The sequence below is a fragment of the Panulirus ornatus genome, chromosome 61 (assembly GCF_036320965.1).
Source record: "Panulirus ornatus isolate Po-2019 chromosome 61, ASM3632096v1, whole genome shotgun sequence".
NCBI classification, from domain to species: Eukaryota; Metazoa; Arthropoda; class Malacostraca; order Decapoda; family Palinuridae; genus Panulirus; species Panulirus ornatus.
The window spans coordinates 11,135,601-11,159,322 of NC_092284.1; the positions used below are offsets into that span (position 1 = coordinate 11,135,601).

General features: G+C 38.8%; 2 protein-coding genes across 12 annotated transcripts in view; one reads left to right on the forward strand and one right to left on the reverse strand.

Annotated features, from left to right (window-relative positions):
- Positions 1–23,722, reverse strand: part of LOC139767396 (uncharacterized) — an 800,841-nt gene that overhangs the window by 100,487 nt on the left and 676,632 nt on the right. The window lies entirely within an intron of this gene.
- On the forward strand, positions 511–11,687 carry LOC139767383 (carbohydrate sulfotransferase 11-like). Of its 2 annotated transcripts, XM_071696716.1 has the most exons (6): positions 511–995; positions 4,962–5,030; positions 5,280–5,503; positions 5,628–5,756; positions 7,605–7,915; positions 10,728–11,687. In XM_071696716.1, the coding sequence occupies exons 1-6, from the start codon at positions 860–862 to the stop codon at positions 10,954–10,956; spliced, it is 1,098 nt and encodes a 365-aa protein (XP_071552817.1). In that variant the 5' UTR covers positions 511–859; the 3' UTR covers positions 10,957–11,687. The 2 variants fall into 2 exon arrangements, with proteins under 2 accessions (XP_071552817.1, XP_071552818.1); XM_071696717.1 differs by lacking the exon at positions 4,962–5,030 and having other exon boundaries at positions 551–995.

A 23,722-nucleotide genomic window follows, 5' to 3' on the forward strand; every position in this document is an offset into this window, starting at 1 on the left:
CCCCATCCATAAACAAATTAAACAACCATGGAGACATCACACACCCCTGCCGCAAACCTACATTCACTGAGAACCAATCACTTTCCTCTCTTCCTACACGTACACATAATAATAATAATAATAATAATAATAATAATAATAATAATAATAATATCAGCCAGAACAAATAAGTTGATGAAATGTCAAGATCTTAGGTTTGGGGCCAATTGTTCGCGTACAAGATAAATTAAAAAAAAAAAAACGCTGGTATATTACAATTAAATTCACTTATCCGTTACTTATAAATATTTGAGAACTAAAGAAAGACAACCTTCTTATTTATTTCTATTTTGAGAGCTGCCTTCTGGTGATTCTTCGGTTGTCCATAGGAAAGGTAGACATTACAGACCAATATGATTATATTATACATGTATATAATGCTTACAATATATGAGTGATCATTGCTATTTTTGACACCAAATGGCGTATTAGGGAGGAAAATGAACTTTTCTCTTTGTCTTAGTGATCTAAATCCGGTACATACATGGTGCAGTTTACCTAGATTAAATAAAGGCCTTAATTCTAACTTTGTCCTTATATGATAACGAACATTCCCTTAATATTTCATCTAACTCACGGCATTACTCTATCATACATTCCAGATATATCCCACCGGGAAAAAAAGAATTAAATTCACCTCCATTTTATGCCCCTAGAGTCTGACATGTCCACTGGCTAGGCTGATGGATGGATGGTTACTCCACCACCCAGCCCTTTACGTCATACTTGTTATGGCAGACTTGAGTTAGTCGCCATCTCTTAAACTCCATTACGATATTACAGTGTTCGGTGGAGAGGGAGGGGGTGGATGTGAGCTAAGATGTGTCGGCTCCGGGCGGTGGTGTGGGCGTTGGCGGGCCTCATCGTCTTCACCTGCTTCGCCTCCGTCAGGTGGTTCCTCCTCTCGCCTAGCTTGGCAGACCCAAGGATACCCATCGCTTCATCAAACGTGCCAGGTAAAATGCACAGTCTAGGTTCATTTAATGAATTATGCCTGTATCTAACGCTTGTATAAAGTGACTTACTTAATAATCTTTTGAAAGATGTTTTTGCAGTTTTATGTCTCTCATGTCGGTAAGGATACGGTCATGAATATAAAATATACGTCATCTTTCCATTTGAGAAGGAGGACTTTGGGTAATGCATGAATATAATACATAACCTCCTAACTTATGGTATGTTATGTCATTTCCGGGTATATATTTACTGTCACAGAGTTTCAACAGCCTGTCCTTCATATGTTTGAGTGAATAATATCATATCTCACCATTAGAAATGGTTGTCATTATTTTGTTTTGCATATATTGATCATGGCGTTTGGAATTCATATACACAAGGACACACACACACACACACACACACACACACTTGTATGAACTCATAGACATAAATGCCTCGTAGCTCATACAAAGACAGATTTGAGGATACACTTCCATAGATTAAAAAATTCACTTTGCACGAGTGTGTGAGAAGAAGAATTTGATAGTCAAAATCGAACCTAACCTCTCGCTACAGTCCTCACCTTAAGAGGAATATTAATGGAGACAAACAGAATGTCTGTTGACAAATATTAGAATAGCATTCAAGTAACAGATGCGAAAAATATTCGGCAAAGTTTTCATATACTGTATTAGGCCAAAGTGCTTTTTCAAGTTCGGTCACCACACTGAGGAAGACGAAAAAGAACTAATAGAGACAGTTCAGAGGAGGGCAAAAAAGATGGGACTTTACCATAATTTTGAGATATTTGTGACATCAAGAGGTTAGAAGCCATAAATTTTTTTCATAGCCAAAGAGAGAAGAGTAAGGGGGTGATGATTATAGTCTTTTTAAGTTTTTTAACTAGTTTGATGACATTAATAATGAACAGGTCTTGAAAAGATGCATACATAGAACACTCAGGTGTAACATGCATACATAGAACACTCAGGTGTAACATGCATACATAGAACACTCAGGTGTAACATACATACATAGAACACTCAGGTGTAACATACATACATAGAACACTCAGGTGTAACATGAAAACCAGCAGGAAACTTAGTTTTTAAAGCTTGTAAAGGACGTTTATAAGAATAATGAGTGAACAGAATCTCCAAGGTGATGAAAGTGAGATGCAGAGAGAACTGGATACTGGATTAAAAAGTTCTATGATAACAGCAGTGAATGTTCAAGAGATGGGGGCCCTATTAGTGTCGAATTCCCTCCCTGTGCAGTACAAATAGATAACTTCTTACCCCCTGGGATAATTACAAACTTAGGAACAAGGACCAACTTATGTAAAATCAGATTTGAATAGACTCCCCTCCCACATACACAAACAAATAAACTGTACACATGTAGTTATTGTTATACAAACCCAGGACCCCTTTTGTCAAAGGGTTTCAGGGTCTGTAACCCTTGAATCCTCAATCCAAAGGCTCTTACAACTCTAAGGCTGCACTACACACAGTAGCAAAGGCAGGATGGACCCTTTTGAAGCGAGAAGTTCTAAGACAAGACTGTACTCTTTCGTTATCTCATGGTGATACTGCATACCCTTCTTTTTCTCCATTGTCAGCTTGTTAAAATGCAAAAATCTGGTCTACACACTAATTTTCCCCATGAATATATTTGTTTCTCACCAACAAGGGTTCACTAAATCCTGTTAATTCACCAACAAGGGTTCACTAAATCCCGTTAATTCACCAACAAAGGTTCATTAAATCCTGTTAATTCACCATTAGGGGTTCACTAAACCCTGTTAATTCACCAACATGGGTTCACTAAATACTGTTCATTCACCAACAAGGGTTCACTAAATTCTGTTAATTCACCAACAAGGGTTCACTAAATCCTGTTCATTCACCAACAAGGGTTCACTAAATTCTGTTAATTCACCAACAAGGGTTCACTAAATCCTGTTCATTCACCAACAAGGGTTCACTAAATCCTGTTCATTCACCAACAAGGGTTCACTAAATTCTGTTAATTCACCATTAGGGGTTCACTAAATCCTGTTCATTCACCAACAAGGGTTCACTAGTCATGTTAATTCACCAACAAGGGTTCACTAAATCCTGTTAATTCACCAACAAGTGTTCACTAAATCCTGTTAATTCACCAACAAGGGTTGACTAAATCCTGTTAATTCTCCAACAAGGGTTCACTAAATCCTGTTAATTCACCAAGGGTTCACTAAATCCTGTTCATTCACCAACAAGTGTTTACTAAATCCTGTTAATTCATCAACAAGGGTTCACTAAATCCTGTTAATTCTCCAACAAGGGTTCACTAAATCCTGTTAATTCACCAAGGGTTCACTAAATCCTGTTAATTCACCAACAAGGGTTCACTAAATCCTGTTAATTCACCATTAGGGGTTCACTAAATCCTGTTAATTCACCAACAAGGGTTCACTAGTCATGTTAATTCACCAACAAGGGTTCACTAAATCCTGTTAATTCACCATTAAGGGTTCACTAAATCCTGTTAATTCACCAACAAGGGTTCACTAAATCCTGTTAATTCACCAACATGGGTTCACTAAATCCTGTTAATTCACCAACAAGGGTTCACTAGTCCTGTTAATTCACTGACAATCAAAACACAATCGGCATGGTGGAAAGGGAAATAAACACAGGCCTTACTCAGTAACTGAATGAGATGAGTTCATGATAAGACTGAGTGTCAACAATAGTACAAAGTTTGTTACATGATCGTAAAGAGAGTTTAAGATGGCACTCACAAGTGTAGCAGACCCTATTCCATGATGTAATACATAATTACCCATCCACAAAGAAGTTAAGTACATGACAGACATAGGTGTCCATATTCATGACAGCCCACAAAAGGTGTAGACAATGCTGTCTAGATTCAAGATAACCCTAGAGAGACACTGACTGATTAAAGCCCTAGACAGGTACACGATAATGATGTTCAACCTCACAGAATACAAAAGGGTGAAGATGAGAACAAGATACAAAATGAAGATGGTACACACTGAAAGGAATCTTAGATGCCCTGACTTTAATCTCGCAGGAAACTATAGTAAGAGAATCAACTTATGATAGGTACACTCTTGGAAAATCTGTCCCATCTCAAATCCATCGTAAGTCGAAATGTTGAAACCCATTTTGTATGAGGTAATGTTCAATACTAAATTTTCTGAGTGTAACTTTCATAGATGTATTATATTGCAGCAAAACAACTTATCCCCTTATCTCCCATAAGTACTACCACACCCTGTCATTTAAATGTTTAATGAAGACTTAACTATGAAACTATCAACTGGGAACACTTGAAATGACTTGGGGAAAGGGAAGTTTGGAGTTATGAGTTTATAGGATGTGTTTTGGAAAACCTCGTTGCAACATGTGAGTGAACTCCTTAGAACCAGTACTTGATTTCATTTTAACTTACATTATTATTAGATGAAAAAAGAAAATATTCAAATGTATTACCCTCACTTTGGAATGAGTGATCATGTTTTGCTGGGAACTAGAATTTGTGAAAAGTAAGACACAACAATGAAATTAAACAAAATATTACCAATACATGTAAGAAAACATTGTGAACAACCAGGGTCAAATTTGTTTAATATACAGTATAACCTTCTGCCATTAGAAAAACTATAAACTATCTAATGAAGAAACTTAAAACAGTTAAGACAAATACCTAAAAAGTGTGCCAAACCAGCCAGGACGTAGTGGTAGGTGCTCCTACAAGCCATGGTCTCTGACAGCCCGACTGAGCAAAGTAACACAGCAGCTTGTTCCCAGACCAAACTTCTTAAACCATTATACAGTAGGCATAGGGAAAACCATACCCTGAGGAAGGATACAAGGGCAATATAGGTTTCATGAATGTAAAACCCCTCCCAACCATGTGTGCAAACAGGTAATAAAGAATAGATAACAGCTACATAGTCACCTAATCAACAGATATGCGTACCTGTTTACTGATGAGAAAATTACAGAAGGATGGTTTATGCTCAAATCCTGGCTTGACATGTGAGTATGAGAGAGTGAAAAGGAAAATGATCTCTTGGTTTTATTTCAAGTCTCAGTAATTATTATATGTGAATCTCAAGACTGTTTCACTTTGTTAAAAGACATTTCACTTTTCACTTTTTCATTTATCTTCATAGTCATTAAGGTCATTTCAAAGACCAGTGCAACAGATCAATTTACATGTAAATGCTTATAATGTTGTACCCATTCTTGTTTTCTTTACACCTGTTTGCAAGTTTTTCCTTCCAGCCTCTGCAGAATCACTCGCTCTGTCTCACTCAGCTCAAGAAATGAAATGGAGGAAAAGTACTGTAGAAAAAGCCTGCCCTGAAGATTTATGGAGACACACTGTAAGCTCAGGGGAGTCTTACACAATGGACCCCATTATAGAGGAGCTTGTTGCTAATAAAAAAATGCTCCATAATCTTATAGTTGATGACAAGCATCGCATCTTATACTGTTATGTACCAAAGGTTTGTTTTTGCAAATTAGCTTTAAAGCTTTCCAAAATTCCAAATAATATGCACAGAATTTGTGATATGAAAAAAACTATAACCACTGTTGTTTACCATGCTTACGGCTGTTATTGCTCTCCAGGTGGCATGTACAAACTGGAAACGGATGATGATGATCCTGACAGGTCGAACAAACCTAACACAACCACAAGAAATTCCCTCAGATAGTGTTCATCGCAAGAACGTTTTTAAAAAACTTAGTGACATGAAGGTAAATTGTAGTGTAGCGTATTACTAACTCTTCCGCCAACATATTCAATTTATTTGGATTAGTTCAAAACACCGTATTCACCATGAACTTTTTTCAATACCAGTGATTATCAATGTTGTGTGCAAGTGAGCTGAATTTGTATTATCTGGTATATTACTTAGCCTCAGATGCCTATAGAAATACTACTCAAGAGAGAAAACATAATTTTTCTATTATTGAGTCTTCTGTTTAGCCATATTTGCATTGCACTGCTTTAGTTTCTATGCTCCACACTACACTAGCCCTAATTTTGTTATATCAACCCTTCTCTTTTCATGAATTCTTTCTTCTGTTTCCTTCCTTCTATATACTTGTCTCCACTTCTGACATTGTTTGGGGAGAATGAATGAGGAGTGGCCAACAAAAAGGATATATGTGACAGAAGTGTAAGGGTCAAGGAGAAAGGGAAGACCATATTAGAGATGGAAGGATGAAGTGAAAAAGCTTGTCAGTGAATAGGGCCTGACCATACAGGAGGGTTAAAGGTGTGCACAGGATAGAGTGAACTGCAATGATTGTTTTGACTTTCCTGTTTAAATGAGGTTCGTGACAGATTTTTTATGTCAATGAGTATGTTTGTGTCTCTGGGAGAAGAGATTTCATTAGAATGGGTCAGAAGTGCTTCACAAGTTAGAGCTGTCTCGGTGAAGTAAGTGTTGATCTTTAATATGAGCCAGAGTTGACTGCTATTGGTCTTGAGATTAACGAGGTTGAGGAAGGAGTGTCAGTTTGCAGTTTGTCTTGTAATTATTAGGTTAGTCACAGCGTTTTTAGTTTGGAACTGTTCACTGGTTTCTGTTGATGGTGAGTGGTTTTGTAGCTGGTTACTTTGCTTTATGAGACGTGTTTCTTGTGGGGAAAGGTTTGGTTTATTTCTTTTTATTCCCTTGTCGTTTAGGCATTTTGCTAGCTTGGTAGGAAATGCCAGTGAATTTGTGAGACTGCCTCATCTAGGAACAAAAATCTTATATTTTGAAGTTTTGGGGGCTTGTTCCCCTGTACTGTAAAGGGTAGTCAGTCTGCTTTCCAATAGTTTGTGTCAGTCTTTTTGATGGTTGCATGGACTGGATGGGCCAGGTGGAGTGTTATCAGGATGGGTGGTGGTCAGAGGACAGTTCTTGTAGCACGCTTCAAGTGACCCTTGTGTGTAATGCTGATGTGTAAGAAAGAGGTGATGTCTGGCTAGATCGTCTGCTGGAGGTGGTGGATTAGGAGTCTGTTTGGCTGGTTACATGGGATGAGGATATTGAAAGGTTTTAGTTAATTTATGAGTAGTTCACCTCGAGGATCTTAGATGTGATTGTTAAACCATATGGAATAGTGGGCATTGAGATCTCCATAGACAGAAGTGTCATATATGGTAATAATGTTCTGCAGCTGATGATTATATCTGGAGGTACAGAGATACAGTAATTCACAAGACACAATACTTAGAAGAAGGAAATCAGAGAGATATAGCTTTAGAGATATAGTGAAAAGAAGAAAATCATGGAGATATAGCTTTAGAAATATAGTTAAAAGAAGGAAATCATATAGAGAGTAGTTTTAGAAATATATTAGTCTGTAAAGAAAATGGCAAAATGGTAAGGTGGACTGGGCACATAAAAAAGGGTGGGTAAGATGAACCCAAGTAAGATGAGAAGGTGTAGATAATGAGGTAGGATGAAGGTTTGGTGTGAGGGTTGTGTTGATAGGGGAACCAATATAATTATAATAAAATTGCATATTAGAACCTTCATAAATGTCACACTACTTTGTACTGAGGCAGGTGTAGAGAACACTGACTTATTTTTTCCATATTTTTTTCAGCCCCATGATATTCGTCATCGCCTTCATACGTATACAAAATTCCTATTCGTTCGGCATCCTATCGAAAGAGTTGTTTCAGCATTCAAGAATAAGTTTGAAAAAAATTACACTTCATCTGCATATTTCAAAAAGCGTTTTGGTGTCAAAATTATGAGGAAATACCGCAAAGGTATTGATGCAGCTCAAATACCAGCTAGTGGACATGGTGTGAAGTTCTTCGAATTTGTTTCCTATTTATCAGACATTAAAACTGAACATTTTAATGAACATTGGGCACCTGTGTCAACATTGTGTTATCCATGTTCTGTCAGGTGAGTACATGGTAGACTTTTCTTAAAGTTGCATTATAAAATGTAATTAACATGGAATACATAAAATAAGTAATTATTTTTATTTTTTCAGACTATTGCTTCTGCCACCTCAGGAAGGTGGCATCAGGAACAGATGAACATTAACCTACTTGCACACATTCTTTCTCTTGCTGTATGTATAATGCACTGAAAACAACCTACTCTCTACAGCCAAGTCGAACATCTTTCTGGACCACTTCACAAGTACCTGGTTCAGCACAATGACAACACGCCAAAATTCCTTATATCCCACGCATGCTTCTTACTCTCCTGCATGCTCTGACACCTCAAAACCTTATTCACTTCATCCATGTTTCTTCACCTTGGTCTTCTATGAATAAAACCTATTTTCTTTGCTTTTATATAAAATCTATACCTGAGGATGGGGAGAAAGAGTACTACCAACATATCCCCTTTTAGATGTAGAGAACAACCTCAAAGAGTGAAGGTGGAAATCCTTCCTTCCTCTATTAACACTTTCCAAATAAATAAATTATATTCATTTATTATTATACTTTGTCGCTGTCTCCCGCGTTTGCGAGGTAGCGCAAGGAAACAGACGAAAGAAATGGCCCAACCCCCCCCCATACACATGTATATACATACGTCCACACACGCAAATATACATACCTACACAGCTTTCCATGGTTTACCCCAGACGCTTCACATGCCTTGATTCAATCCACTGACAGCACGTCAACCCCGGTATACCACATCGCTCCAATTCACTCTATTCCTTGCCCTTCTTTCACCCTCCTGCATGTTCAGGCCCCGATCACACAAAATCTTTTTCACTCCATCTTTCCACCTCCAATTTGGTCTCCCTCTTCTCCTCGTTCCCTCCACCTCCGACACATATATCCTCTTGGTCAATCTTTCCTCACTCATTCTCTCCATGTGCCCAAACCACTTCAAAACACCCTTTTCTGCTCTCTCAACCACGCTCTTTTTATTTCCACACATCTCTCTTACCCTTACGTTACTCACTCGATCAAACCACCTCACACCACACATTGTCCTCAAACATCTCATTTCCAGCACATCCATCCTCCTGCGCACAACTCTATCCATAGCCCACGCCTCGCAACCATACAACATTGTTGGAACCACTATTCCTTCAAACATACCCATTTTTGCTTTCCGAGATAATGTTCTCGACTTCACACATTCTTCAAGGCCCCCAGAATTTTCGCCCCCTCCCCCACCCTATGATCCACTTCCGCTTCCATGGTTCCATCCGCTGCCAGATCCACTCCCAGATATCTAAAACACTTCACTTCCTCCAGTTTTTCTCCATTCAAACTCACCTCCCAATTGACTTGACCCTCAACCCTACTGTACCTAATAACCTTGCTCTTATTCACATTTACTCTTAACTTTCTTCTTCCACACACTTTACCAAACTCAGTCACCAGCTTCTGCAGTTTCTCACATGAATCAGCCACCAGCGCTGTATCATCAGCGAACAACAACTGACTCACTTCCCAAGCTCTCTCATCCCCAACAGACTTCATACTTGCCCCTCTTTCCAAAACTCTTGCATTTACCTCCCTAACAACCCCATCCATAAACAAATTAAACAACCATGGAGACATCACACACCCCTGCCGCAAACCTACATTCACTGAGAACCAATCACTTTCCACTCTTCCTACACGTACACATGCCTTACATCCTCGATAAAAACTTTTCACTGCTTCTAACAACTTTCCTCCCACACCATATATTCTTAATACCTTCCACAGAGCATCTCTATCAACTCTATCATATGCCTTCTCCAGATCCATAAATGCTACATACAAATCCATTTGCTTTTCGAAGTATTTCTCACATACATTCTTCAAAGCAAACACCTGATCCACACATCCTCTACCACTTCTGAAACCACACTGCTCTTCCCCAATCTGATGCTCTGTACATGCCTTCACCCTCTCAATCAATACCCTCCCATATAATTTACCAGGAATACTCAACAAACTTATACCTCTGTAATTTGAGCACTCACTCTTATCCCCTTTGCCTTTGTACAATGGCACTATGCACGCATTCCGCCAATCCTCAGGCACCTCACCATGAGTCATACATACATTAAAATTCATTAATTTTTTCTTCTTTTTATACATTTTTTTTACTATATCCTGAGTTAGTGAGAGAGCATCAGAATGAGATAAAGACATAGCCTCAATTACACATGTCCACTCTCTAACAGTCATATGCAATGTACTGAAACCAGAGCCCCCCTTGACAACAGTCAGACCCCACAGACCTTTCCTTGGTTTCCCCTAAATGTTTCATATGCCCTGGATCAGCCCATTGACAACGTCATCCCCTGTAAGCCATGTCACTCCAATTCACTCTATCTTGTGCACCCATTTCTTGAGTTAGCAAGGTAGCATCAGGAACTGACGAAGAAAAGGCCTCCTTTACTTACGTCTGTCATGAATAACGCACCAAAACTAATGCCTCCTATTCACAACCAGGCCCCACTGATCTTTCCATGGTTTTCCCAGGCTGCTTCATCCCCCGTATAACACATACCAATTGATGAATATTAAGATAAATATTTTGCGTGTTCTATGGAGTCTTATGAGGTTGTCACTTAATGGTTCTTGGAGAAAAGTCTTTTGTACTACAATTTTGAACAAAAAAAAGTGTACATATTACTACACAGACACACACAGAACAACTTATGATCTACAAGGTATAACAAAATTGTACTCTTTCTATGAAAATGTAAGTAAAGATGATTAATTCTAGTCCATGTTTTGTACAGGTATCAGCTCATAGGGAAGTATGAGACATTAGCTGAAGACTCCGAATACATATTGAGGCAAGTAGGAGCACCACCTTCTCTTCATTTTCCTGAAGTTATTCCTTCTAAAACAACGGCTTTTGTTGAACCTTATTTTGACATGCTTTCGAAGAAACAGCAGCAGGACCTAATCAAAATATATGAAGACGACTTCAGAATATTTGATTACCACTTTAGAAATCTTATTTAATAATTCCCAGATCAATTTCCATATTTTTTTTTTTTTCATTTTCATGTCCAAAATTGTCTTGGCTAATCTTTGGAGAAGTTCATTGACATGAAAAAGACTAAAGTTAGTATCATTATTATCAGTATGAGGCATACTGTATCTACAATAATCTTTTTCATCCTGCTAAGGGGCTAAAAGCAATGAACAGGTAAAACACATGCTTTCATCGGTAAAAAAAAAAAAAAATCTGCATCTTATTCATTCAGCTTAATGTTAATGTTACTTTCTGATGTTTTAGTTAATCCAGAAGACAGAAGTTTTCTTTTTAAACAGAAGTATAATGGTGATGTCTTTATTCAGGCCAGTGAAAACTACCATTCTTTAATAACTGTAATATAACTTACTGTATTTACCGAAAAAGTTTCTCCACAACCCAATATCCTATTGTGAAATCCTCACAAGTTTTCAGTTGGGAAGAAGCAAAAAGTGGCATGTGTACAAATTATCAGCTATTTATGAATGTCACTGACCATTGCTGAGTATCAACAAGGTAAAACTTATCTTTATTGAAGGGATCTGAGCCCACATGAATAAATATAATGGGAAGCATTCCACCTACTGCCTCTGCAATCATGGGAAATCATTATTTGATTATGAATCATGATTCGTGACATATCTTTAATTAATTGAATGGAAAAACTTCGTGCCTTTTTTTGTAATTTTTTTTAATATAAAACCTTAATGGCTGGAAATGTATCATTTTCCTTTCTTGAGATCTTTGTTTTTCTGTTACAATAATCCTAACAATTTTCAACAGTAAATATATCATGATGTGAAACAAAATGTTCATAACATCCTACTGGCATGAAAACTTTGTGGAATACTACCTTTAAAATCCACATCTGCAATATGCACAAAAAGAGAGAACACCTTAAACATCCAGGGCCCAAGCCTCTTCAACACCCTGACTGCTATCAACAGAAACAGCATGGGATGCACAGTAAAGAAATTTTAGAGTGCACTGTACAAGTACCAACAAAACCAGGTTGTGGGGGTTATGGACGCCTGTGAGCTAAGGCTTCCTAGTTTCGTCGACTAACAGCCCAATGCTCCTGGGCTGTTGGGGTGAAGAGTCTTGAAGACTTCACCAATTAGGGTGAGAGAGTATCATTAAATTTTAGGGAGAATAAAAAGATGTTTTGGAAGGAGGTGAATAAAGTGCATAAGACAAGGGAACAAATGGGAACTTCAGTGAAGGGCGCATATGGGGAGGTGATAACAAGTAGTGGTGATGTGAGAAGGAGATGGAGTGAGTATTTTGAAGGTTTGTTGAATGTGTTTGATGATAGAGTGGCAGATATAGGGTGTTTTGGTCGAGGTGGTGTGCAAAGTGAGAGGGTTAGGGAAAATGATTTTGTAAACAGAGAAGAGGTAGTAAAAGCTTTGTGGAAGATGAAAGCCGGCAAGGCAGCACGTTTGGATGGTATTGCAGTAGAATTTATCAAAAAAGGGGGTGACTGTATTGTTGACTGGTTGGTTAGGTTATCTAATGTATGTATGTCTCATGGCGAGGTGCCTGAGGATTAGCGGAATGCTTGCATGGTGCCATTGTACAAAGGCAAAGAGGATAAAAGTGAGTGCTCAAATTACAGAGGTATAAGATTGTTGAGTATTCCTGGGAAATAATATGGGAGGGTATTGACTGAGAGGGTGAAGGCATGTACAGAGCATCAGACTGGGGAAGAGCAGTGTGGTTTCAGAAGTGGTAGAGGATGTGTGGATCAGGTGTTTGCTTTGAAGAATGTATGAGAAATACTTAGAAAAGCAAATGGATTTGTATGTAGCATTTATGGATCTGGAGAAGGCATATGATAGAGTTGATAGAGATGCTCTGTGGAAGGTATTAAGAATATATGGTGTGGGAGGCAAGTTGTTAGAAGCAGTGAAAAGTTTTTATCGAGAATGTAAGGCATGTGTGCGTCTAGGAAGAGAGGAAAGTGGTTCTCAGTGAATGTAGGTTTGCGGCAGGGGTGTGTGATGTCTCCATGGTTGGTTAATCTGTTTATGGATGGATTGTTAGGGAGATAAATGCAAGAGTTTTGGAAAGAGGGGCAAGTATGCAGTCTGTTGTGGATGAGAGAGTTTGGGAAGTGAGTCAGTTGTTCGCTGATGATACAGCGCTGGTGGCTGAAACCGCAGAAGCTGGTGACTGAGTTTGGTAAAGTGTGTGAAAGAAGAAAGCTGAGAGTAAATGTGAATAAGAGCAAGGTTATTAGGTACAGTAGGGTTGGGGGACAGGTCAATTGGGGAGTAAGTTTGAATGGAGAAGAACTTGAGGAAGTGAAGTGTTTTAGATATCTGGGAGTGGATTTGGCAGCGGATGGAACCATGGAAGCGGAAGTGAATCATAGGGCGGGGGAGGGGGCAAAAGTTCTTGGAGCGTTGAAGAATGTGTGGAAGTTGAGAACATTATCTCGGAAAGCAAAAATGGGTATGTTTGAAGGAATAGTGGTTCCAACAATGTTATATGGTTGCGAGGCATGGGCTATGGATAGAGTTGTGCGCAGGAGGGTGGATGTGCTGTAAATGAGATGTTTGAGGACAATATGTGGTGTGAAGTGGTTTGATCAAGTAAGTAACAATAGGGTAAGAGAGATGTGTGGTAATAAAAAGAGTGTGGTTGAGAGAGCAGAAGAGGGTGTTTTGAAATGGTTTGGTCACATGGAGAGAATGAGTGAGGAAAGATTGACCAAGAGGATATATGTGTCAGAGGTGGAGGGAACGAGGAGAAGTGGGAGACCAAATTGGAGGTGAAAAGATGGAGTGAAAAAGACTTTGAGTGATCGGGGCCTGAACGTGCAGGAGGGTGAAAGGCGGGCAAGGAATAGAGTGAATTGGAATGATGTGGTATACCGGGGTCGACGTGCTGTCAATGGATTGAACCAGGGCATGTGAAGCGTCTGGGGTAAACCATGGAAAGTTCTGTGGGGCCTGGATGTAGAAAGGGAGCTGTGGTTTCAGTGCATTATTACATGACAGGTAGAGACTGAGAGGGAACGAATGGGGCCTTTGTTGTCTTTTCCTAGCGCTACCTTGCACACATGAGGGGGAAGGGGGTTGTTATTTCACGTGTGGCAAGGTGGCGATGGGAATGAATAAAGGCAGACAGTATGAATTATGTACGTGTGTATATATGTATATATCTGTGTGTGTATATACATATGTATACGTTGAGATGTATAGGTATGTACATTTGCGTGTGTGGACGTGTATGTATATACATGTGTATGCGGGTGGGTTGGGCCATTCTTTCATCTGTTTCCTTGCGCTACCTCGCTTACCCTTACATTACTTACTCGATCAAACCACCTCACACCACACATTGTCCTCAAACATCTCATTTCCAGCACATCCACCCTCCTGCGCACAACTCTATCCATAGCCCACGCCTTGCAACCATACAACATTGTTGGAACCACTATTCCTTCAAACATACCCATTTTTGCTTTCCGAGATAATGTTCTCGACTTCCACACATTCTTCAAGGCTTATATATATATATATATATATATATATATATATATATATATATATATATATATATATTCCCTGGGGATAGGGGAGAAAGAATACTTCCCACGTATTCCCTGCGTGTCGTAGAAGGCGACTAAAAGGGGAGGGAGCGGGGGGCTGGAAATCCTCCCCTCTCGTTTTTTTTTTAATTTTCCAAAAGAGGGAACAGAGAATTGTGCCAGGTGAGGGTATTCCCTCAAAGGCCCAGTCCACTGTTCTTAACGCTACCTCGCTAATGCGGGAAATGGCGAATAGTTTGAAAGAAAAAGAAAAAGATATATATATATATATATATATATATATATATATATATATATATATATATATATATACATATATATATATATATATATATATATATATATATATATATATATATATAATTTATAGTTGAGTAGAATCAAGAAAATACTGAATTGTTAAGCATTAGACCCTGAATTTTTTTTTGGCAATACTGTTGTGCATATCTTGAAAAAAATTGTTTGAATTGGTGAGTCATATATTAGTAGGAACATGAAGTGTATGAAAATTGAAAGCAATTAGGTAGATTTCATATAATTATTTTAAGATGCAAGACGACCCATCAGGCTCATGCGTTAGCCTCCACATTTATCAACAGACTTTACAATTCTCTGTCTTGTAGAATTTCTTAATCTAATTACCCTTTAAGGGCTTTTAATTGCTGTTGGAGGTATCTACAGGTCCTTAACATGCATGTCTGTATGGATGGATTTGACTAGAGTAGGTTTGAATGTTAGAAAAAAATATATATTGATATTAATTTGTCTCATAAACATAGGTGATGTGGTGAGCATCCTAGAATTATGATGGGATTTAAAGATCAGCTCATACATAAGTGTGTGCAAATGTGTGATTGTAATTGCTATATTTTATGGAATAAGATGCGCTTTTTTCCCTGAAAAATGTGTCCAGTAGTCACTATCAGTAGTCATCATCTGTAAGGCATGTCACTTGCAGGAGAGGACCCTGTTTAAAGTTTCAGTAGAGCTGCAGTATCATATGTGTTTCATGTGAGGCATGTATGCCTTTCCATTGATGCACATAGTGCATATTTTTTAGTGATGTACAAATGAGATTTGCTTAAATCATAACTATCAATATATAATATACATTGGCTATTCCCAGCAGATCTTACCAGAAGATAGAAGATATATCATTAGTGGTCAGTGAGTGGGGTCATTGATTTTGCAGGGACAGCATTGATCTGTTCAAATTGAGGAAAAGCCATGGTTTAAGCTTGCTACATAGTTTTTTTTGATACAGTAAATGTACGATTCTTAGCATGAACCTCAGAATTTTCTGCTGAATACTTTATAATATCAGGGAACATCTTAAGTACTGGGGCATTTTATGTGCCAGAAAATACAGTACATGTTTGCACTCTATGGGGAGGGAATTTTATACTCACTGTGCCCCATCTCTTGAACTTTCTGGGCTGTAATAAAACTTTTTAAACTAAAGTATGATTGTCCACATTTGCCTTGTCCTCGTTCATTTTTTCATTTGTCCACCACTCATACTATAAAAGTGCTTGTTTACATCTTTTGTAGATGAAATTTCATGTTTAATTTTGTTTGCTCTGGATGTTGTTCATTGCATATTTTAAAAAAACTGTTCACTTTCTTCTTCTTCTGATATAAATACCTGACTTCTTGATATAAATACCTGAAGGTTGTAATTATGTCCTTTCAACTGCCTTCTGTGGTTTGCAAATTTTAGGCCAATATTCATTTTCTGTAATTCTGCTCATTGTTGTCCTCCTCTTGACTACCTTGATTAGCACATTTTACTTCTTTAGGTACAGTGAACAAACTTGAGAAGCATTATCTAGTTTTGGCCTTATTTAACGATGTGAACATCTTGTTAAATATTTCCTAAATCATGTACTTGAATGATGTGATATTTACTTGCAGACAGTTTCTCCTTTATTGTTCTAATGTGGGACTCTTATCAGGTTTGGGAGGTGTGTGTGAAATTACCTGTTTGTACTGTAGAGAGTTTTACTCTGCTGGGACCCATTAAACATTTTCTACTCGTGCTTTTTAAATTCACTTGTTCATGTTAACCATGTCTTTTTGTTCCATTTCCCCACCACTTATAGAAATGTAATTCACATCTTTTTATAACAAATTTCTTATTCTAAGACCTCTGTTCTATCCCCTTATTTTTCAAAGAATATTATCTGCGCATTAATAGTCCTTAAGAATTTAAATTGTGATCAGATCACCTGTCACTCTCTTTCATTATGGGCAAATTCAAGGCCTCCTGTCTCCCATATTGGTTGGATATCTTAATTCTGGTACAGTCGTTTATGCTGTTCTCGGAACCTTCGTTTTTTCTTTTTTTCTGCTGCTTAAGAAGCATATTCTAGTTTTAGCCTTCTGTATGACATATGTAGCTCTCTGAATATTTCTGTATCTGTGTACTTTAAATCCTTTCTAATATTTGCTACCAAATAGTTGGTTTGGTTTATTCTTCAAAGGTTGGACTCTATGATGGGTGTAGACTTACAAGTCTTGTTCACACTTGTTTGTGTAGCTTATTTTTCTGCTAAATAATATTCATATAAAGTCTTTCTTTCACTGTGACCCATCATTATTTTACATTTACTTGTGTCAGACTGACTTTAGAGTTCTTAAAGGTCCCTTCATAACTTGATGCAATCCTCATGCTCTTTACTTCATAACATTTGCTTCACCTGCAAAGATGTATATATTTGTGTGTCCGTATTATTGAACTTTTGATTGCTTGTGGTTATGCCAAAATGAAAAGTTGCCTCCAGTGAGGTTGTATTATCAGAAGTGGATGAAAATACTTTAATATAGAACTTCTTATGCCCAAGGACTCCCATCCTTCTCTGTTATCAATTTTAGCTCAGCTTTGTAGTTGCAGAAGCCTGATGAAAGGGGTCCTTATGTTGTTTAAGCAAATATAGCAAAGCTGCAAACCACACATGATAATGTATTCTGAACAGTCTTTGGCAGCTAGACAACCACAAACACTCAAGACTTGCACAATGAAGTAAAGATTTTCCCAATACAACCCCACCTCAGCATGCTTGGCACTCAATTCTATGCAGCAACACAAAATTTCTTACTCGCAAACAACTACAAAACTAACCACCATCCCCCAAGTTGAAATATATAGTCTTTCCCTGCATCACACTTCAGCAACCTATACTCGCAGATCCCCCCACCCCCAACAGATATAACTTGTAATAAATTCGTATACATATATATATATATATATATATATAAATATATATATATATATATATATATTTTTTTTTTTTTTTCAAACTATTCGCCATTTCCCGCGTTAGCGAGGTAGCGTTAAGAACAGAGAGCTGGGCCATTGAGGGAATATCCTCACCTGGCCCCCTTCTCTGTTCCTTCTTTTGGAAAATTAAAAAAAAATTGAGAGGGGAGGATTTCCAGCCTCCCGCTCCCTTCCCCTTTTAGTCGCCTTCTATGACACGCAGGGAATACGTGGGAAGTATTCTTTCTCCCCTATCCCCAGGGATAATATATATATATATATATATATATATATATATATATATATATATATATATATATATATATATATATATATATTCTTTCTTTTTTCTTTTATACTTTGTCGCTGTTTCCCGCGTTTGCGAGGTAGCGCAAGGAAACAGACGAAAGAAATTCCCCAACCCCCCCCATACACATGTACATACACACGTCCACACACACAAATATACATACCTACACAGCTTTCCATGGTTTACCCCGGACGCTTCACATGCCTTGATTCAATCCACTGACAGCACGTCAACCCCTGTATACCACATCGCTCCAATTCACTCTATTCCTTGCCCTCCTTTCACCCTCCTGCATGTTCAGGCCCCGATCACACAAAATCTTTTTCACTCCATCTTTCCACCTCCAATTTGGTCTCCCTCTTCTCCTCGTTCCCTCCACCTCCGACACATATATCCTCTTGGTCAATCTTTCCTCACTCATTCTCTCCATGTGCCCAAACCATTTTAAAACACCCTCTTCTGCTCTCTCAACCACGCTCTTTTTATTTCCACACATCTCTCTTACCCTTACGTTACTTACTCGATCAAACCACCTCACACCACACATTGTCCTCAAACATCTCATTTCCAGCACATCCATCCTCCTGCGCACAACTCTATCCATAGCCCACGCCTCGCAACCATACAACATTGTTGGAACTACTATTCCTTCAAACATACCCATTTTTGCTTTCCGGATAATGTTCTCGACTTCCACACATTTTTCAAGGCTCCCAAAATTTTCGCCCCCTCCCCCACCCTATGATCCACTTCCGCTTCCATGGTTCCATCCGCTGACAGATCCACTCCCAGATATCTAAAACACTTCACTTCCTCCAGTTTTTCACCATTCAAACTCACCTCCCAATTGACTTGACCCTCAACCCTACTGTACCTAATAACCTTGCTCTTATTCACATTTACTCTTAACTTTCTTCTTCCACACACTTTACCAAACTCAGTCACCAGCTTCTGCAGTTTCTCACATGAATCCGCCGCCAGCGCTGTATCATCAGCGAACAACAACTGACTCACTTCCCAAGCTCTCTCATCCCCAACAGACTTCATACTTGCCCCTCTTTCCAAGACTCTTGCATTTACCTCCCTAACAACCCCATCCATAAACAAATTAAACAACCATGGAGACATCACACACCCCTGCCGCAAACCTACATTCACTGAGAACCAATCACTTTCCTCTCTTCCTACACGTACACATGCCTTACATCCTCGATAAAAACTTTTCACTGCTTCTAACAACTTGCCTCCCACACCATATATTCTTAATACCTTCCACAGAGCATCTCTATCAACTCTATCATATGCCTTCTCCAGATCAATAAATGCTACATACAAATCCATTTGCTTTTCTAAGTATTTCTCACATACATTCTTCAAAGCAAACACCTGATCCACACATCCTCTACCACTTCTGAAACCACACTGCTCTTCCCCAATCTGATGCTCTGTACATGCCTTCACCCTCTCAATCAATACCCTCCCATATAATTTACCAGGAATACTCAACAAACTTATACCTCTGTAATTTGAGCACTCACTCTTATCCCCTTTGCCTTTGTACAATGGCACTATGCACGCATTCCGCCAATCCTCAGGCACCTCACCATGAGTCATACATACATTAAATAATCTTAAATATATATATATATATATATATATATATATATATATATATATATATATATATATATATATATATATATATATATATATATTCTTTCTTTCAAACTATTCGCCATTTCCCGCATTAGCGAGGTAGCGTTAAGAACAGAGGACTGGGCCTTGAGGGAATACCCTCACCTGGCCCAATTCTCTGTTCCTTCTTTTGGAAAATTAAAAAAAAAAAAAAACGAGAGGAGAGGATTTCCAGCCCCCCGCTCCCTCCCCTTTTAGTCGCCTTCTACGACACGCAGGGAATACGTGGGAAGTATTCTTTCTCCCCTATCCCCAGGGATAATATATATATATATATATATATATATATATATATATATATATATATATATATATATATATATATATATATATACATATACATATACATATATATATTTTCATACACATTCGCCACCCTCCCACATCAGCGAGGTAGTGCCAAAAACAGAGGACCATGCCTTAGAGGGAATATCCTCACTTGGCACCTTCTCTGTTCCTTCTAAAAAAAAAGAAAAAAAAAAAATATACATATTTACACATGTGCATATTCATACTTGCTTTTCATCCATTCCTGGCACTTCCCCACCCTACTGGAAACCTAAATTTGTTCATTATCTCTGTATCCCTGAAGATGTGAATTATCACGACAGAGCTCTGACCTTTGTATTTCACTTTCCTTGTGGCTAGCAGCACATAAAACATTATATGTAACCACAGTAAGGGTTCAAAAGAACTTGTTTTAATTCAAAAATATTTCATATTTGATTTCTGTTTCTTGCATTAGCAAGGTACCACCAGTAACAGATGAAGAAAGGCTGCATTTACTCATACATTCTCAAGCTGTCATGTACAATAGACTGAAACCAAAATTCTATATGTACAACTAAGCTCCCCAGACCATTCCATGGTTTCCCCAACCACTTCACATGCCCTTGTTAAGTCCACTGACAGCACAGTGACCCCTGTATACATCAATGTTCCAATTCACTTTACCCCTTGTGCACCTTTTGCCTTAATGCATGTTCAGACCCCAGTCACCCTAAAATCCTTTTCACTCCATTCTTTCCTCTCCAATCTGGTCTCCCACTTCTGCTTGTCCTCTCCATTTCTAATGAATATATCCTTTGTCAACCTCTCCTCACTCATTCTCTCCATGTTCATATCATTTCAACATAACCTCTTCAACTCTCTCAACCACATGCTTCTTATTACCACCTCTCTCTCTCTAATCCTTTTACTACTGAATCGATCAACCATCTCACACCATATATTGTCCTTAAACATTTCATTTCCAACACATCTATCCTTCTCCGCCCATGCCTCACATCCGTACAATGTTGGGACTACTGTATCTTCAAAATATACCCATTTTTGCCCTTGCAGATAATGACATATATATATATGTTATTTTTTATTATCATTTTGCTTTGTCGCTGTCTCCCGCATTTGCGAGGTAGCGCAAGGAAACAGACGAAAGAAATGGCCCAACCCACCCCCATACACATGTATATACATACACGTCCACACACGCAAATTATACATACCTATACATCTCAATGTACACATATATACCCATGCACACAATTCTCACAGACACATACATACATACCCATGCACACAATTCACACTGTCTGCCTTTATTCATTCCCATCGCCACCTCGCCACACATGGAATAACATCCCCCTCCCCCCTCATGTGTGCGAGGTAGCGCTAGGAAAGGACAACAAAGGCCCCATTCGTTCACACTCAGTCTCTAGCTGTCATGTAATAATGCCCGAAACCACAGCTCCCTTTCCACATCCAGGCCCTACAGAACTTTCCATGGTTTACCCCAGACGCTTCACATGCCCTGATTCAATCCAATGACAGCACGGCGAACCCGGTATACCACATCGATCCAATTCACTCTATTCCTTGCCCGCCTTTCACCGTCCTGCATGTTCAGGCCCCGATCACTCAAAGTCTTTTTCACTCCATCTTCCCACCTCCAATTTGGTCTCACACTTCTCCTCGTTGCCTCCACCTCCGACACATATATCCTCTTGGTCAATCTTTCCTCACTCATTCTCTCCATGTGCCCAAACCATTTCAAAACACCCTCTTTTGCTCTCTCAACCACGCTCTTTTTATTTCCACACATCTCTCTTACCCTTACATTACTTACTCGATCAAACCACCTCACACCACATATTGTCCTCAGACATCTCATTTCCAGTACATCTACCCTCCTGCGCACAACTCTATCCATAGCCCACGCCTCGCAACCATACAACATTGTTGGAACCACTATTCCTTCAAACATACCCATTTTTGCTTTCCGATAATGTTCTTGACTTCCACACATTCTTCAAGGCTCCCAGGATTTTCGCCCCCTTCCCCACCCTATGATTCACTTCCGCTTCCATGGTTCCACCCGCTGCCAGATCCACTCCTAGATATCTAAAACACTATGGATAGAGTTGTGCGCAGGAGGATGGATGTGCTGGAAATGAGATGTTTGAGGACAATGTGTGGTGTGAGGTGGTTTGATCGAGTAAGTAACGTAAGGGTAAGAGAGATGTGTGGAAATAAAAAGAGCATGGTTGAGAGAGCAGAAGAGGGTGTTTTGAAATGGTTTGGGCACATGGAAAGAATGAGTGAGGAAAGATTGACCAAGAGGATATATGTGTCGGAGGTGGAGGGAACGAGAAGTGGGAGACCAAATTGGAGGTGGAAAGATGGAGTGAAAATGATTTTGTGTGATCGGGGCCTGAACATGCAGGAGGGTGAAAGGAGGGCAAGGAATAGAGTGAATTGGATCGATGTGGTATACCGGGGTTGACGTGCTGTCAGTGGATTGAATCAGGGCATGTGAAGCATCTGGGGTAAACCATGGAAAGCTGTGTAGGTATGTATATTTGCGTGTGTGGACGTATGTATATACATGTGTATGGGAGTGGGTTGGGCCATTTCTTTCGTCTGTTTCCTTGCGCTACCTCGCAGACGCGGGAGACAGCGGCAAAAAAAAAAAAAAATATATACATACACATATATATATTTTTTCTTTTCTTTCCTACTATTCGGCATTTCCCGCATTAGCGAGGTAGCGTTAAGAACAGAGGACTGGGCCTTTGTGGGAATATCCTCACCTGGCCCCCTTCTCTGTTCCTTCTTTTGGAAAATAAAAAAAAGAAAAAAAATGAGAGGGGAGGATTTCCAGCCCCTGCTCCCTTCCCTTTTAGTCGCCCTCTACGACACACAGGGAATATGTGAGAAGTATTCTTTCTCCCCTATCCCCAGAAACAGAAAATGTGGATATTAAAATGACTGCACAAATTTTAAAGAAAATAAGAAAAATATCATGCTATTGAGACTCCATGCAAGCTACAAAAGATGGTCAATGAAAGCTATGCAATAACCAAAGAAATTTTGCATGGGAATAATGTTAAGCAATACCTAATGCACATTTTTACATTTAAATCTTTAAAGTTGTAAATAATGTTTAAGTAACAATGTATCACTGCATTATTTAACTGGATCAAGTTTCAGATCCTCCAGATAAAAGGATTAGGTAAAAGAAAATGGATTTTACTAAAACTGTTGAAAACATTTAAAATTTGAGCAAACGGTACAGAGTATAAACTTGCCTGTGTCACCATACACTCAACAATTATAATAACCCAGCCACATCAAGAGGAGACTTATACTTTTGTAAAACTTTTTTTTATGTAAAAATCATTGATCAATTTTATGAAAATTGATCTAACCTAAAACAATATATTTTGAATATATCATCTGTTTCATTGCAGACATTTTTTTCTGGGAAGGCATTGGTGGCTAGAGCCAAACTGAGACTTTGTTCTGCGGTGCTTGAAGAGTTTGACATATCCTTCCACCAAGCTACGCATCTTCTCTGTTTCTATCACATCCCCGCATTCAGCTGCGACAACCCTTATTAACACATTTAGCCACAATTTGTTTGCACTCATC